At 41.3% G+C, this 16,957-nt stretch overlaps 1 protein-coding gene and 1 long non-coding RNA gene across 2 annotated transcripts in view; one reads left to right on the top strand and one right to left on the bottom strand.

Annotated features, from left to right (window-relative positions):
• Positions 1–16,957, top strand: part of LOC135548431 (connector enhancer of kinase suppressor of ras 2-like) — a 67,220-nt gene that overhangs the window by 5,223 nt on the left and 45,040 nt on the right. Inside the window, exons 3-7 of the mRNA XM_064978035.1 lie at positions 1,390–1,592; positions 12,408–12,495; positions 12,752–12,793; positions 15,400–15,519; positions 15,722–15,781. Coding sequence (XP_064834107.1) covers positions 1,390–1,592; positions 12,408–12,495; positions 12,752–12,793; positions 15,400–15,519; positions 15,722–15,781 — 513 coding nt within the window. The remainder of the gene's footprint in view (positions 1–1,389; positions 1,593–12,407; positions 12,496–12,751; positions 12,794–15,399; positions 15,520–15,721; positions 15,782–16,957) is intronic.
• Positions 4,260–6,539, bottom strand: LOC135548432 (uncharacterized). The gene is made up of 3 exons (XR_010456824.1): positions 6,133–6,539; positions 4,761–4,855; positions 4,260–4,510 (listed from the first exon to the last, which is right to left on the bottom strand). It is a non-coding gene; the product is annotated as an uncharacterized LOC135548432 (long non-coding RNA).

The raw sequence follows: 16,957 nt of genomic DNA, 5'->3' as shown, positions 1-16,957 counted from the left end.
CTTATCACATGGCCCGTCCAAAATGGATGTCAACTGAATAGATGTCAGTCTCTCTGCTCGCGAAAGACAAGCCTCTCAACAGATACATTTTAGGAAAGAATCTCTCCTTCGTGGGTTGATTATGTGAGTGTGATGGATTGAAAGAAAATGCTGGCTTAGTGTCAGTGTGACTGCTGACTCACTTTGACATCAAACTGAGGGTTGCTTGTTGCTGGGAGTTAGATAATTGTTCATCAGTCGGCAGTGACCAGACAGACAGAGACAGGGCTCTGCTGCTGAGTTGTTGAGGCAACTGGGGTTTTACTCCCATTACATTACAGCAATCAGAGGAAAGTGTCCTCTCTATGCAGTGAAGCCTCTCTCTGCCTGAATGGCTCACTGGAAGGAGATAGCAGGGAAATGGCTGAGCTGGTCAGTACTCACCACCACCTAGCAGCATAATAATGTGTTTCCTCTACAGTGGGTCGACTGCCAAGACAAGGCATTATTATTGTGTTGCTTAGCATATGTTTATTAATGTATATTAGTATATTTAATTCTCACCCGCCTTTTGTTTCGTCATCCTCTGTATTGACATATATAACCGACTAGTGATGGAGAAGCCCCCATAAAGGCTATCAGAAAGCAGCGCATTACTTTGATATTTTTAATGAAGCAAGAGGAAAATCAATAAGGGAAGAAGGAGCTATGGAAACACTGGGCTTGGTGTAATTAAGAGTGACAAAGCCAGGAGTCACCATGGCAACCGGGCTGGCTAAGCTACATAGTCGTGAGTTAGACAGGAAGGAGGCATTTCTCCATGGTGACAGCGATGACTGCTAACAAGACCCACAGAATGAGAGACAGCTATTCACACACAGGCACACATCTCCAACAGACACACCATTGTGAAGAGTTACGTACACACACAACCTACATTCCGGTTAGAGTGGAATACACTTTAACGAAAGTGTAGCAGAAGAGTGGTCTTTATTGTGTGTCTGATGAGGCAATCATCCATTTATGTTTACTTGAACAACTTCATCAAAAAGATACACCTCCGTCAACCTGGTTTGGTGGATAAATGAAGAGGTAAAGATGAGACTATATTACTGGAGGGACTTTGTCTCTATTTATCTCTGCCATTTAGATCTTATATCCACTATAGATTTGCTACAGCACTGTTTTGTATGAGCTTTCAAATACAAGGTCCCCACTGGACACAGACGTCAATTCAATGTATAATCCGCGTTGGTTCAACGTAATTTCCTTGAAATGATGTGGAAACAGAGCTGATTCAACGTTGACTGGCACCACAATGTCCATGCAAGTTACTGTCCATCTTAACTTTAAAGTTAAACACTTCTGGCAGCGTACTGAACCATGAGGGTACTGTACTTTTTGTTCCAGAACTATGGATTGGAGACTGAGAACCTGCGTACCCTATCCCACAAGCTTAATGCTTCAGCAAAGAACCTACAAAACTTCATCACAGGGAGGCGTCGAGGCGGCCATTATGACGGCAGGGCCTCCCGCAGGCTGCCCAACGACTTCCTCACCTCTGTGGTGGACCTTATCGGAGCAGCCAAGAACCTGCTGGCCTGGCTGGACAGGTGGGTGTTACCTCGGGGGGGGGGGGGGAGGTTAATGTGAGGTTATTCTTGCAACCTCAGCATGTTTGTTGTAATTAAAATTATTTGAAGTAGTTGTATCAACAATTGCGTCAACTTCGATTTTGAAATGTGATACCAAACCCCTCAATATGAGCAGGGTGATTTTTTGGGGCTATTTTTGTATTTATTAGCTAGGTTTCCATCCAATTGGCGACAGGGTTTCATGCGAATATTCTAAAATCTGCATAAAAACAATATCCGCATTTTCCCACCAGAGATGTGTTTCCATCAAATTGACTTGCTGTGGCTAAAAGGCTGTGCGTGATGACGTAGTGCAAATAAAACAAACGTTTGTTTAAATTCCCATGTACCGAATAGAAAATACAATTTAAATGGGTTTCCATCGCATTTTCAACTCTACTAACGGTTTTGTCACAAAATGTTGCGTTATATAGCGAATGTGCCCACTCTGGTCTTGATACATGGGCTCTAGCCAACAGCTCGCAGATACAGTGCAGTAAGCCTTCTACATTATGAGATTATTATGGATGAACTAGCAATATTATTTTTATTTGTCAAATGACAAGAAAAGAAAGAAGGGATACCTGTCTATTCTTTTCCGTCAGAGTGATTGAAAAAGGGGTCAAGGCATAGGGTGGTTCTGTGTGAGTGGGACTAGTGGGCTCAATACACTGAATGAGGAGCGAATGTCGTCAACCTTCTTTTCAAAGTGGATGACAAAGTCGTCCGCAGTGAGGGAGGAGGAGAGGGTGGAGGATTAAACAGGGAGAAGGTGGAAAAGAGTTTCTTAGGGCTAGAGGCAGAATATTGAAATTTAGAGTGATAGAAAGTGGCTTTAGCAGCAGATACAGAGGAAGAGAAGGTAGAGAAGAGGGAGTGAAAGGATGATAGGTCCTCCGGAAGTTTTGTTTTTCCACATTTTTGTTCAGCTGCCCGCAGCTCTGTTCTGTAAGCTTGCAATGAGTCACTCAGTCACAGAGCAGGAGGGGAGGGACAAGCCTGCTGGGAGGAAAGGGGAGAGTGCGAATCATAGGATGCGGAAAGGGAGGAGAGTAGGGTGGAAGAGGCAGAATCAGGAGAAGGATTTAGCAGACGGAAGCGATGATAGCATAGATGAGAGAGAGCAAAGATTGTGACGGCGCATGACCATCTGGGTAGGAGCTGAGTGGCTTGGGTTGGAGGAAAGGGAGACAGAAAAGGAAACAAAGTAGTGATCAGAGACCTGGAGGGGGGTTGCAGTGAGATTAGTAGACAAACAGCCTCTAGTAAAGATGAGATCAAGTGTATTGCCGGTCTTGTGAGTGGGAGGGAACTGGGAAAGGGTGAGGTCAAAAGAGGCAAGGAGTGGAAAGAAAGAGTTGGAAAGAAATGAATCGAAGGTAGACGTCAGGAGGTTGAAGTCACCCAGTACGAAGAGAGGTGAGCCATCATTAGGAAATGAGCTTATCAAGGTGTCAAGCTCATTAAGGAACTCTCTAAGGGTACCTGGTGGGCAATAGATGAAAACAATGTTAAGCTTGAGTGGACAAGTGACAGTGACAGCATGGAATTCAAATGAGATGGATAGGTGAGTGAGGGAAAAATAGAACATCGACCTAGGAGAAATGAGCAGCCCTGTGCCACCACCACGACAGCCAGATGCTCTCGGACTATGAGAGAACATGTAGTCAGATGATGAGGGAGCTGCTGGAGTAGCAGTGTTTTCTTGGGTTGAGCCATGTCTCCGTCAAATTCTAGGGACTGAATAGGCTGAGATGAAATGTGTTCTTGACCGCAGATCGGTAGTTACAAACGCTGCCAGAGACCAGTAATTCCACATGGGTTGTGCATGCAAGGCACACTGAATTAGAAGGGTTGCAGCCAAGAGGTGGGGAGTGCCTGTAAAGCCTACAAGGAGAGGAGCGAACTGGGATAGAAAACACACACACATAGTTGGCAAAGCTACAAAAGAGCAAAATGAGATCTGAAAATACTAGGTCAAATAATCAAGTGCGAGAGTGTTGTGGAGCCTTCCTTTCTATCTTTCCTCGAAAAACTCGGCAGAACAATCTTTGTTTCGGCAACAGTCTTTGTTTCGGCGATAGGCTATGTCGGCGATGGACTTTGTCTGCGCCGCTGAGAAAACAGGGAACACTGAAGTACTAACAATAATTGCTTTGCAGAGGTGTAGAGCACCCCTCCTGGTACTAATTGCTGATTGCTGAGGAGAAACCACTCCCCCTCCAATACAGCCACTGTTTATGAAAACCACAACAGTCAGAAATTTCCCTGCCCCTTAATCCTGGTTGATGTGTCCACAATCATCTGCAAGTTATGAGCAGTCAGCAGTTCACGCACCAAGTAGGCTACTGGGGAGACAGGCAGCACTTAAAGTAGATGGCCCTAGCTAGCAAAATACAGTACTAGACAATAACAGATTAAAACAAAAATGATACTTATCACTCCTGGAGATATCAGGAGTCCTCTAGCTATTGAATGAAACACTCAAGGTCCAACTGAAATTTGACTTGGCCTTTAAAACCAACCCCTCTGAAAGACACACAGACATACACATACAGTGCATTTGGAAAGTATTCAGACCACTTGACTCTTTCCACATTTTGTTACATTACAGCCTTATTCTAAAATGTATTAAATTGCCCCCCCCCCACAAAGTTCTACACACAATACCCCATAATGACAAAATGCTTTTCCAACAGTCTTGAAGGAGTTTCCAAATATGCTGCGCACTTGTTGGCTGCTATTCATTCACTCTGCAGTCCAACTCATCCCAAACCATCTCAACTGGGTTTAGGTCAGGTGATTGTGGAGGCCAGGTCATCTGATGCAGCACTCCATCACTCTCATTCTTGGTCAAATAGCCCTTACACAGCCTGGAGGTGTGTTGGGTCATTGTCCTGTTGAAAAACAAATGATAATCCTACTAAGCGTAAATCAGATAGAATGGCGTATTGCTGCAGATTGCTGTGGTAGCAGTGGAGGCTGGTGACTTGAATAATTGAGGAGGGTGGGAGAAGACAAAGTGTGCATGGATAAGACCAAGTGTGTTTCAAAAATCATTAAATACTAAATATTTTAACCTAAAATATTTAATAAAGACATTTATAGTACAATATTATGGGGAATGGGTATGAGAGGGCTACTTACACAGTGTTGGAAAGGGATCACAGCAGTGATTGAATGAGGGTATGAGGCATGAGTTGAGGTGTTCAGAGGCTTGACCAGTGTAGGACAGGATTTGACTGAGAAGACAAAAAACAATAACACAACACACTACATAGTTAGACAAAAGAGCCAAGAATTAGTTATTCCAAGCTAGGAGTAAAATCATTGATGTGTAATAATGTGATTGTGTATGTGATTGACTCTACATACAGTAATGAGACAAAATTGACAGGGGCACTCAGTTGCTCTATGAAGTTAAACTCAGACATCTCAAAACTCAGACATCTCAAAATTCATTAAGTCAAACACGGACTACGCATCTCACCCACATCAAAGTAGCCCAAGAAACATTCCTGAATAAAGCCCTGATCATCCACATACCTGACGATAACTGACAACTGCAAGCAGACTGGTGGCACCATAGGTCCCAAAGCGGTGGGGCAATTTTTACCCCCTTGGGCCTGGAGTTTTTCCTTTTATGTTAACCTAACTAGGAAAACTCTGGACCTTATAAGGTATGACAGTGATTCATCAGTTGTAAAAAGGTTTTATATGGGCTATGATGCGACCAGTTTGTCCTAATCAGGTCACATGGTTTTAAAAAACTCCTGAAAACAACTCCTGGCCCTGGGGTGAATGAAAACTCTGTCAAACTGCAGCTAAATTATATTTAGACTAGATTAGGAGGGGATTTCCTCTACCCAGACAGATAGACAACAACTGATAGACAATAGAACTCACAGGGCTGAGCTTGCTTTATGCATGTTTATAATATGCAGGCCTATGCAACTGTAGGCCTTATAAATTTTTTACTCACATCATCACTATTAAGTTGATTGATTAATTCCAGTTAATCATTTTGTATAAAAAATGTATAGGCAGCCCAATTTTGAACATTAACTACATTAGATCATATTCACATTTTCTCCTGACACACAAATGGACTATAAATACCCTGACCAGATGGACAGCGCGCATTGGCTGTATGCAACTGCTCATATTAGTAGCCTATAGTTGAACAGACTGAAAAATAGTCTAATTTTCATCCCATACAGCATGTCAGATTTCTAATGTTTAGGTGTAGCCTAGGCTGCTGCAACATTTATATCATGAGTTTTTGCTTGTATCTGTCCGGAATGATTATGTGTTATCATCATTGCTTTATAAATACCGGAGGAAAGTGGAAAGTCTACTTGGGCGAACAAGAAAAAATGCGCTGTGTAAACCTCTAAATCTCATTTTTAATGAATGATGCGATGGAAGCTATCAAATCATTCGGAATTTTTTTCAACATCCCAAAGACAGTCAAAAGTTACATATGTTCAGCAAGTAAAGCATTGTAACGTGCAATTACCTCTTCAAACTCCTTGTAGTTGCCCTTGTTGGCAGAGCTTTCCCTCTCGTCGTGTCCTCTAAAAGCAAATTATTACACGCCCAAAAACGCAGTGGTGTTAATAAGCAGTTTGATAACATCCCTGTTTCTTCTTACTTTATCGTTGTGTTGTGCAGTTTGAATACGTAGAACTTCATCATAATCAATGCAGCTTTTTCCCAGAAGCTTGAATCTGATGTGGGCATTTATATGCTCCCTGCTTTTGTTTTGCCGTTTGGCTGAACAATCGATGTTTTCCAGGTCACTGTACCCACCTTTCGACCAAGGCTCAGACTTTCCAAAATGCAGGCAAGGCCAGCTATACAGGCGGCTCGATGAAAGGCTCCCTGTTAACCAGCTATAGTAAACTCGTACATCGCCTTGGTCTGTACAATTGCCCTTATTTTAGCGCCCCCAAAACGTAATACTTCCAGATCAACTGTAATGTCAATACTATTGTAAAGCACAATTTCTCCCCTTTCCAACATAATCAATCACATGACCTAAACGCTGCCCGTTTCTGCATAATTCAAGCAGGAAATGAGCATGTAGGGTTTTAAAATGGCGGGTGGGGAAGCGAAACTAATGTGTGATAGTGAGAAGGAAAGATGTGTGGGAAAATGGCTTTTTTTCAGTCGATCTGTCCAACTTATCACCTTATCACCTCTAAAATGTAAATAAAACACTACAAAGAGTTTATATAATGTGTCATTACATACCTATTTGAAGGTTTGTGTCGAATTTGAATCGGGTTTTTAGGGCGGTGCTAAAGTGATCTTAGAAGTAAACAGCAGCTCTGAGAATGATGATCGCATGATGACGCAACAAATGACGAGGTACCTTTCCACCATCACTGTCCATTTCTTGTTTTGAAAGGATGACAGAAGTGCTACACCTGGTGGAGAGAGATTGTAAGACAGAAATAGTTGCTTCATGCGTGCTGTACGATACGACATGACACGTCCCGATGTAACGGAGGGTCTGTTTTTCTCCAATACTATAGAGCAATTTCCATGTCGATCTTGAATAGAAACCTAGTTCACACCCCCGATTTTGAAGTCAACACAGTCGCTACACTCCCATTAGTTTTCTTTGTAGCCTCGTTTGAATGATGCGGTTACGCACATTTGTACAGAATGGGGTGAGTTTACATTATACTTTTGACACCAGCTGGTATTGAACACCCTCACCTTTTCATCCTTCTTCATGTAACTGACCAGAGGTTGGCCCCCCACTTTTATTTTGCACCTTTTCCACGTACCCCAGAGAATGAATGGGGTTCTTCAACAAGAAGTCCACAACATTTTCAGCAGCGTGTGCCATTCTACCATTTTGGAAGAGAAAACGACATACTCACGCTGGTAACTAGCTAACGTTAGCTACTGGAGTTAGCAAGGCAAATCTAAATAAATTGCACTAACTGGACACAAAAATAAAGTTCTGAAATCAATTTAGAATATACCTCCTCCGTCTCTTGTAATTTGAAAAAACTAATTTGAATTAAATAATATCCCCAAAATGATAAACTATCACTCGTCACTCTTAATCTCTATCCAACAATGTCACCAAGCTTCTCAACACATAGAACCCCCATAATGCTCTGGGGCACAATCCCAATACAACACACTAGAGCTGTGTTTGAATACTCATACTAACCACACTAACTGTACTATTTGTGATATGAATTGAGTATATTGTATGCTTATTGGTCATAGTATGGATATAGTTAGTATGCCAAAAGTTCCCGGATGTCGTACTAAATTAGCCAAAACATGAAGTATACACGCAGAGGACACTCTTTCTGTACTTTAGGGCCCATGAAGCAATTCATAAGGAAATGGGCGTGTCTTCACATTGTTTTCAGATTTGAACAAAATGGCGGAAAGTATACAGCTGGAGAACAACGAGAGCGGATACATTGCTTTAACTAATTATGACATATGTTAAGAAAATGTTGAACAATGTAATAAAGTAATTACTTTTCAAATAAGTTACCTTACAATTTATGTTGGCTGACAATTTGTTAGCTACGCTGTCCTTACCAACCACATCGCATATCATTACAGCAGCATGTACCAGTATGTTAGCTATCTACCTAATGTTAGTTGGCTACTTATACATCAAACTTGCCAGTATATTAACTTTAGGCTATCTAACTACCCAACATTTATTGACTTGATTATTCCCTTCATTCTTAGCTTAGCTAATTTGTATAGTCGTCGTGCGTTCTCAATGGACATTCGGGTACTTTCGTAAATTCCCTCTGGCTATCTAACGTTACTCCAATTTCAGAGCACTCTTGTCTGAGTGTACCAGAATGCAGCATATTGAATTTACGAGAATATGGCCGGTGTCAGTAAATGGCAGCAAAAAATGCATAATTAAATTGTTGCCCGCAGCACAGTTACAGTCACACTGCTCTGGATAACATGAAAACTGCCTAACCAGCTCTGCTAGGGTGAGTAAAATGGTCAGTGGTCTCATTTGTGTCTGGAAGTAGCTAGCAAGCTAGCCAACGTTAGATTGGGTGCTTGACTGCCATTGTAAGGTCAGAAAGTTCAAATCAACCCTACTCCTTGGCCTGAGCGTCCAGTGTGTGCTCCGAGAGCGAGACGCACTGAATTAACAAGCGCACTCTGGCACTCCATATTGACTTTAAGAACACACCAGAAGTCGTAAAATGTCTAACTAGTAGCATTTGTTATGCTAACTAGCTTGCAAGAGGTTGCATAGCAACAGCATCAACTTCCCGTAGACAGGCGAAGAGCTAATATGCCCAACTGAAAGGATACTGTTTGTTTACAGTACACTAAAATGAACTAATAGTATATAGTATGTAGTGTGTATGTTAGTATGGGTATTCGAACACAGCTTAGGTTCATTCTCTGATCCTAATTCTATGATTGGATGGACAACATGTCAGTTTATACTGCAAAATCTTTGATTGGTTGGAGGACGTCTTCCTGAAGTGGTCATAATTACCATGTCTATGGAAGGGGGTGAGGCCTATGAGCCTCCTAGGTTTTGTATTGAAGTCAATGTAGCCAGAGGAGATCGGACGCTAGCTGTCCTCTGGCTAAACCATGGTGCTACCCCAGATAGTGCTGTTGAAGTTACTGTAGACCTTCATTGCAAAACAGTGCATTCTAATCAATTATTTGGTGAAATATTAATATATTTAGTATAGTTCTATCTAAAAAGGATAACTTTTTTTAATGTTTCACAATTTTTATTTTTTATAAAAATTTCACTGAGGATGGTCCTCCCCTTCCTCCTCTGATGAGCCTTCACTGTGTGTTAGCCATGCTGGTTAAGTGTCCCTTGAATTCTAAATAAATCACAGACAGTGTCAACAGCAAAGCACCCCTACACCATCACACCACCTCCTCCATGCTTCATGGTGGGAACCACACATGCGGAGATCATCCGTTCACCTACTCGGCGTCTCACAAAGAAACTGCGGTTGGAACCAAAAATCTAAAATTTGGACTCATCAGATCAAAGGACAGATTTCCATCGGTCTAATGTCCATTGCTTGTGTTTTTTGACCCAAGCAAGTCTCTTCTTCTTACTGGTGTCCTTTAGTAGTGGTTTCTTTGCAATTCGACCACAAAGGCCTGATTTATGCAGTCTCCTCGGAACAGTTGATGTTGAGATGTGTCTGTTACTTGAACCCTGTGAGGCATTTATTTGGGCTGCAATCTGAGGTGCAGTTAACTCTAATGAATTTATCTTCTGCTGTAGAGGTAACTCTGGGTCTTCCTTTCCTGTCCTTTCATGAGAGCCAGTTTCATCATAGCTCTTGATGGTTTTTGCAACTGCACTTGAAGAAACTTTCAAAGTTCTTTAAATTTTCCAGATTGACTGACACACTGATATGTCTTAAAGTAATGATGGACTGTCGTTTCTCTTTGCTTATTTGAGCTGTTCTTGCCATAATATGGACTTGGTCTTTTACCAAATAGGGCTATCTTCTGTATACCACCTCTACCTTGTCACAACACAACTGATTGGCTCAAACGCATTAAGAAGGAAAGGCATTCCACAAATGAACTTTTAACAAGGCACACCTGTTAATTGAAATGCATTCCAGGTGACTACCTCATGAAGCTGGTTGAGAGAATGCCAAGAGTGTGCAAAGCTGTCATCAAGGCAAAGGGTTGCTACTTTGAAGAAATATATTTTGACACTTTTTTTGGTTACTACATGACTCCATATGTGCTATTTCATAGTTTTTATGTCTTCTCTATTATTCTACATTGTAGAAAATAGTAAAAAAAAAAAAAAACTTGAAAGAGTAGGTGTGTCCAAACTTTTGACTGACACTGTTTACCGTCTTTTATTGGAGAGGTGTGGGTGCCCGGGGAGGTGTTGTTGTGCGGAGGTTAAGTGCCTTGCTCAAGGGCTTGTTCTTGTTGTCTTCCCTTACTAGCAAGTTGGCTAAACACTGTAAGTTAGCTAGCCTTTTAGCTTCCCACATCGCCATGTGAAATAATCTGATTTATAATTAAAAAATATGTCCGGGCAAATACTTATAGTTGCCATTGTAACCTACAACATTATCCCAATTTGATAAGCTGCTTCAATTTATTTGGTCTCATATCAGCAAAATATGTCACATGGCTATCTATTTTATGTTTTCAAATAGTCTAGAACAACATTATCACTTCTAAACAAAATACATTTTGGGGGGATTCTAATAAGGCCACAATATTGTTTGGTTTATTGTTTAAACAGTCACTGAGATTATATTGATTTATCAATGCAAAATATACTCAACAAAAATATAAACGTAACATGTAAAGTGTTGGTCCCATGTTTCATGAGCTGAAATTTTCCGTAAGCACAAAAAGCTTATTTCTCTCAAATGTTGTGTACAAATTTGTTTACATCTCTGTTAGTGAGCATTTTTCCTTTCCCAAGATAATCCATGTACCTGACAAGTGTGGAATATCAAGGAACTGATTAAACAACATGATCATTACACAGGTGCACCTTGTGTTAGGGACAATAAAATGCCACTCTAAAATGTGCAGTATTGTCACACAATACAATGCCATAGATGTCTCAAGTTTTGAGCGAGCGTGCAACTGGCATGCTGACTGCAGGAATGCCCACCAGAGCTGTTGCCAGAGAAATTTAATGTACATTTCTCTACCATAAGCCACCTCCAACGTTATTTTAGAGAATTTGGCATTATGTCCAACCAGCCTCACAACCGCAGACCAAGTGTAACCACGCCAGCCTAGGACCTCCACATTTGTCTTCTTCACCTACGGGATCGTCTGAGACCAGCTTCCCGGGAAGCTGATGAAACTGTGGGTTTGCACAACTGAGAAAGTTCTGCACAAACTGTCAGAAACTGTCTCAGGGAAGCTCATCTGCGTGCCTGTCGTCCTCACCAGGGTCTTTACCTGATTGCAGTTTGGCGTCGTAACTGACTTCAGTGGGCAAATGCTCACCTTCGATGACCACTGGCACGCTAGAGAAGTGTGCTCTTCACAGATTAATCATGGTTTCAACTGTACTGGGCAGATGGCAGACAGAGTGTATGTTGTCGTGTGGGCGAGCGGTTTGCTGATGTCAACATTGTGAACAGCTTGCCCCATGGTGGAGATGTGTTGCGCTGCATGAAGAAAGTGGCGGTCACACCAGATACTGACTGGTTTTCTGATCCATGCCCCTACTTTTTATCTGTGACTAACTGATGCATATCTGTATTACCAGTCATGTGTGATCCATACATTAGGGCCTAATAAATTCATTTAAAATGACTGATTTCCTTATATTAACTGTAACTCAGTAAAACATTTTAAACTGTTGCAGGTTGCATTAACATTTTTGTTCAGTGAAGGTTACTTTGATGCATACCCTATAGATCAGATCAAGGAACCAAGCAAGCTTCATTGCCTGCACAACACTTCCCCTATGGCTATGCAAGGAATGATATGGCACGTTACCATTTTCATGTGGCACAGGAGTAAGTAGAATGATAAAGCGTGCTACAAGGAGCCACCCCTTTTGTGACGAAAATCGATATTGCTCCACTGCGCTTTGCTCCGTAGGGTCCGTCTCCATAGGTTATAAATAGCACATTAGAAAAACAAAATATTCCCAGAGGAACTTCATTTGCATGTGTCTTATAGTTTATATAATGGTTCTCTTTCATTGTAAAGTTGTTGGAGAGGACTTATGCAAAGATGATATTTTTTAACATCTCTGAACTCTACATATTGTACTTTCTTCCCTCCTGACAGATCTCCATTTGTCAGTGTGACAGAGTACTCCTTACTAAAGAACAACATTGTTCAACTCTGCTTGGAGTTAACCACCATAGTACAACAGGTGAGTTGTCCAGGGGTATGAAAAATGTTAGGGAATTTTATTAACTAGATACTATTGCATCAATATTTTTCTCACAGAACACCTAGCTACATACCTCAATGTTAAACTTCTGTTAAAGTTTTGTCAGGAATAGATGGCCTACTGAAAATATCTTCCCTGTTTTAAACACTCTCAATAGACAGTCTTCCAACTAAATACATTGCACTAAACTTGCGATCAGTTTTTTTTCTCTAACTGGTCTTTAATTGTCTTGCAGGACTGCACGGTGTATGAGACAGAAAACAAGATTCTTCATGTGGTGAGTTAGGAGTCTTTTTTAATGTGGTTTACTGCTCACAATGACACACAAGGATCCACAAATCTTCCTATAAACCATTAACTGGCACCTGACACAAATCTTATTGGTCGCACATAATTTGGATAGTCCAGATTGTCCATACTACCAACAAGCTATCTGTTGATTAGCAACTACTTGCTAAGGTTATGTTTTGGTTTAGAATACAGGTTAGGGTAAGGGTTAGGCCTAGGCTTAGGGTAAGGGTTAAGTTTATGGTTAGGGTAAGGGTTAGGGTTAGGATAATGGTTAGGGGTAAGGATAGGGTTTGTAGATAGTTAGTTGACATGTTATTGATAGTCTGTAGAGCATCTACAGATGGACTATCCCAAAAAAGTGTTACCATCTTATTTACAGTCATAAGATAAAAAACATTAGTCATGATAAAGGTTACACATGACACAAATTAACAAATGTTTTCAAAATAACAGTGGCATATAAATCATCAAACAATATGTTGGTCAATGATTTTGAAACACCAATGAATCTTTACACATTGTTTGTACACACACGCACGCACACACGCCCGCACGCACACACACACACACACACACACACACACACACACACACACACACACACACACACACACACACACACACACACACACACACACACACACACACACACACACACACACACACACACACACTCTCTACTTTATTTAGGGCACATGCCCACACTTGAACATGTGATAATGCAGTCACATGCAGCCTCCTCATCGCCAGGCAGGCAGCACTATGGAAGAAGAGGGTTTGGGTTATTAATAAGAGTGTGTGAGTCTGCCTGTGTATTTCTCTAAAGCCGCAGTTTTAAGGCCTTTGGTTGGCAGTCTGTGTTGAATAATGCAGAACCTCCCTGCTGCTCCCATGGGCATTCCTGCCTACAGCAATTAGACAGAGAGAGAGAGAGAGAGAAGCTAGGACAAACTATGTACAGGCCAGATGTGTGTTTGTCTGTCTGTCAGTCTGTGTGTGTGTGTGTCTGTGTGAGAGAGAGAGTGAGTGAGAGAGAGAGAGCGATTGGAGACTAAGGGAATCGATGGAGTCATGGCTGTGTCTCTGTAGCTAGCCAGTTCTATCCGCTGTGCTACTTGTGGCAGTGATAGAAACCAACATACAGTACATTCGACATGACATCTGAAGGACATGACAGGCTGCTAATAAAGTGCTACATAGAGCAATAAGGACCCCTTTATTCCTCAGTTTGTTAAATCCAGGATGACAAGCCATAGCTTGCCTTTGAAGAATGCCATGTGTGTCTCAGATGATGAATAAGCCAAAGAATTGCTCATTAAAAAGCGGGTCAGATTCTCAGATAATTGCATGCAGTGCTTTATTCTTTCTGCTCTAAAACACAGGCAGGAGGAGAAGAGAGTGACTCCATGCACTCTGTCATTAGGGCTAGGAATTGCCAGGGACCTCACAATACAATATTATCATGACACTTACAGTTGAAGTCGGAAGTTTACATACACCTTAGCCAAATACATTTAAACTCAGTTTTTCACAATTCCTGACATTTAATCCTAGTAAAAATTCCCTGTTTTAGGTCAGTTAGGATTACCACTTTATTTTAAGAATATGAAATGTCAGAATAATAGTAGAGTGAATTATTTATTTCAGCTTTTATTTCTTTCATCACATTCCCAGTGGGTCAGAAGTTTACACACACTCAATTAGTATTTGGTAGCTTTGCCATTTAACTGTCTTTTTTTATGGCGGTTTTGGAGCAGTGGCTTCTTCCTTGCTGAGCGGCCTTTCAATTATATCGATATAGGACTCGTTTTACTGTGGATATAGATACTTTTGTACTTGTTTCCTCCAGCATCTTTCCAAGGTCCTTTGCTGTTGTTCTGGGATTGATTTGCACTTTTCGCACCAAAGTATGTTCATCATTTTTCTGAGGTCTTGGCTGATTTATTTTGATTTTTCCATGATGTCAAACAAAGAGGCACTGAGTTGAAGGTAGGCCTTGAAATATATCCACAGGTACACCTCCAATTGACTCGAATGATGTCAATTAGCCTCTCAGAAGCTTCTAATGCCATGACATAATTTTCTGTAATTTTCCAAGCTGTTTAAAGGCACAGCCAACTTAGTGTATGTCAACTTCTGACCCACTGAAATTGTGATACAGTGAATTATAAGTGAAATAATCTGTCTGTAAACAATTGTTGGAAAAATTACTTGTGTCATGCACCAAGTAGATGTCCTTACCGACTTGCCAAAACTATATTTTGTTAACAAGACATTTGTGGAGTGGTTGAAAAACGAGTTTTAATGACTCCAACCTAAGTGTATGTAAAGTTCTGTATTGGTTTTTCCCCATCACTACTTTCCCCATCACTACATTCCCAGTTGGTTATTTGTCCTACACCAGCAAAGTGGTACTCTTGAACTCCAGGAAATGATGCACGATCCCAAAGCTCACCTTCCAATGTGTCGTTTCTCTCCACCATACAGTCATCTGACGAATGAGAGACATTCAGGCAGTAATTCATATCAGCTAGTTGACAGTGTGAGCTGCAGCATATTGAATGATCCCATCCTGTCTTCTTGTGTCTGCAGTGTAAAACACTGTCTGGGATCTGTGACCACATCATCTCACTGTCCTCTGATTCGCTGGTGTCCCAGTCGGCCCATCTGGAGGTTGTGCACCTGACCAATATCATGCCCAGCGAGGGCCTGGTGAGTACTAAGACTACACTATAGACGCCTTCAATCATACCTCCGCAGGAGCTGAACCAGGACTCTGTCAGGATAGTTCTGTGACAGAGCAAACAGGCTAACTTTACTTGTTTGTAATGTCATGAAGTGTACGTCTCATCATTATAACTACATTATTCTCCTTTTTAGTTGAATACCGTCTACCCTCTCTCCTCTCATTTAGGGAATGTACATCAAATCTACATATGACGGCCTTCATGTCATCACTGGGACCACTGAGAACGTAAGTCTACTTCCTGGACCATGTGTCCCTGTAGTAAAACAATTGTTTTAATTTAAACAGTCTCTGCTAACCATACCAACTCTTGCACCCATAACTGTTATTCTGTTTTACCATTGGCCTGCTCGTTTTCCATGTGAGCCTCTTGTAGTCCTGTAATGACCCGCCTCTCTGGTTGGGGCTCTGGGGTAACTGTTCAATTAGTGCAGCAAATAGTGAACCCCTAATTATCATCTGGGTGTTTAATTGGGGTTGGCAACCGAGGAGGGATGACACAGGCTTACAGATGGCAGCATGGCACAGAGAACCACAGCTCTTCCATTCAGCAACACTTTCAAAGCATGACTGGGATGTTGTGGATCCTCTGGAGGAGATGGAGAGGGAATGGGTGCTGTGACTGACAGTTCATTAATCATTTCCGAGCCCCTGAAGAAGGAAAATAGTTACTATTTGTGATATTGTACAAAGTGTGAAGTCGTACTACCATGGTATGAAGGGAGGAGGTATAGAGGCCGGTGATGTTTGATTCTCTGCCAAGTGATGTGACTCCTTTCAATTTCTGCTAAATGGTGGCTGAGATCAACACACTTTAGACTTACTGGACATTTTGGGGGAAAACACAATTTATCTATCTTATAAAGCTGTGCCAAGGAAGCCTGTCCTTGCAGATCTGGGCCCATATCCACAAAGCATCTCAGAGTAGAACATTGGTCTTAAGTGCTTAGAATAGAGACATTACACCCCTAAAAATAAAAGCTATGCATGAAGCCTCTTTAGTCATAAGAGTCCCACCTCGTTGACAGATATTTAGGAGACCCCATGGGCGCTCCTAATCAGTTAAGAGTTACCAGCAGGTGTCTTGGTAATAGAAAGATACAGCGAGTCAATGGTTCCTGCACCATGTACACTCTCTTTGGAGTTGTTAAAAGAATGATTTGATGTTTGGATCTTGATCAACACATAAATAATCTCTACATGCAACACTATCTCTTGTGTTTTTAACAATGGTTTCACATGGGGCCTATTTCACGATATACCTGTAATGTAGGATCTTAATTTAATCACTCTTTGTTTCTGAGAATTTTCCTGCATTTCAAACTGTAGGGTATTCAAGGTTTAAAAAGGATTCTAAAGTGTGTTATTTACACTTTAAAATGACAGACTTGATTTTCCCTAGTG

Source organism: Oncorhynchus masou, chromosome 11 (assembly GCF_036934945.1).
Source record: "Oncorhynchus masou masou isolate Uvic2021 chromosome 11, UVic_Omas_1.1, whole genome shotgun sequence".
NCBI lineage: Eukaryota > Metazoa > Chordata > Actinopteri > Salmoniformes > Salmonidae > Oncorhynchus > Oncorhynchus masou.
The sequence above is the reverse complement of the archived record's forward strand: the minus strand, read 5'-3'. Positions and strand labels throughout refer to the sequence as shown.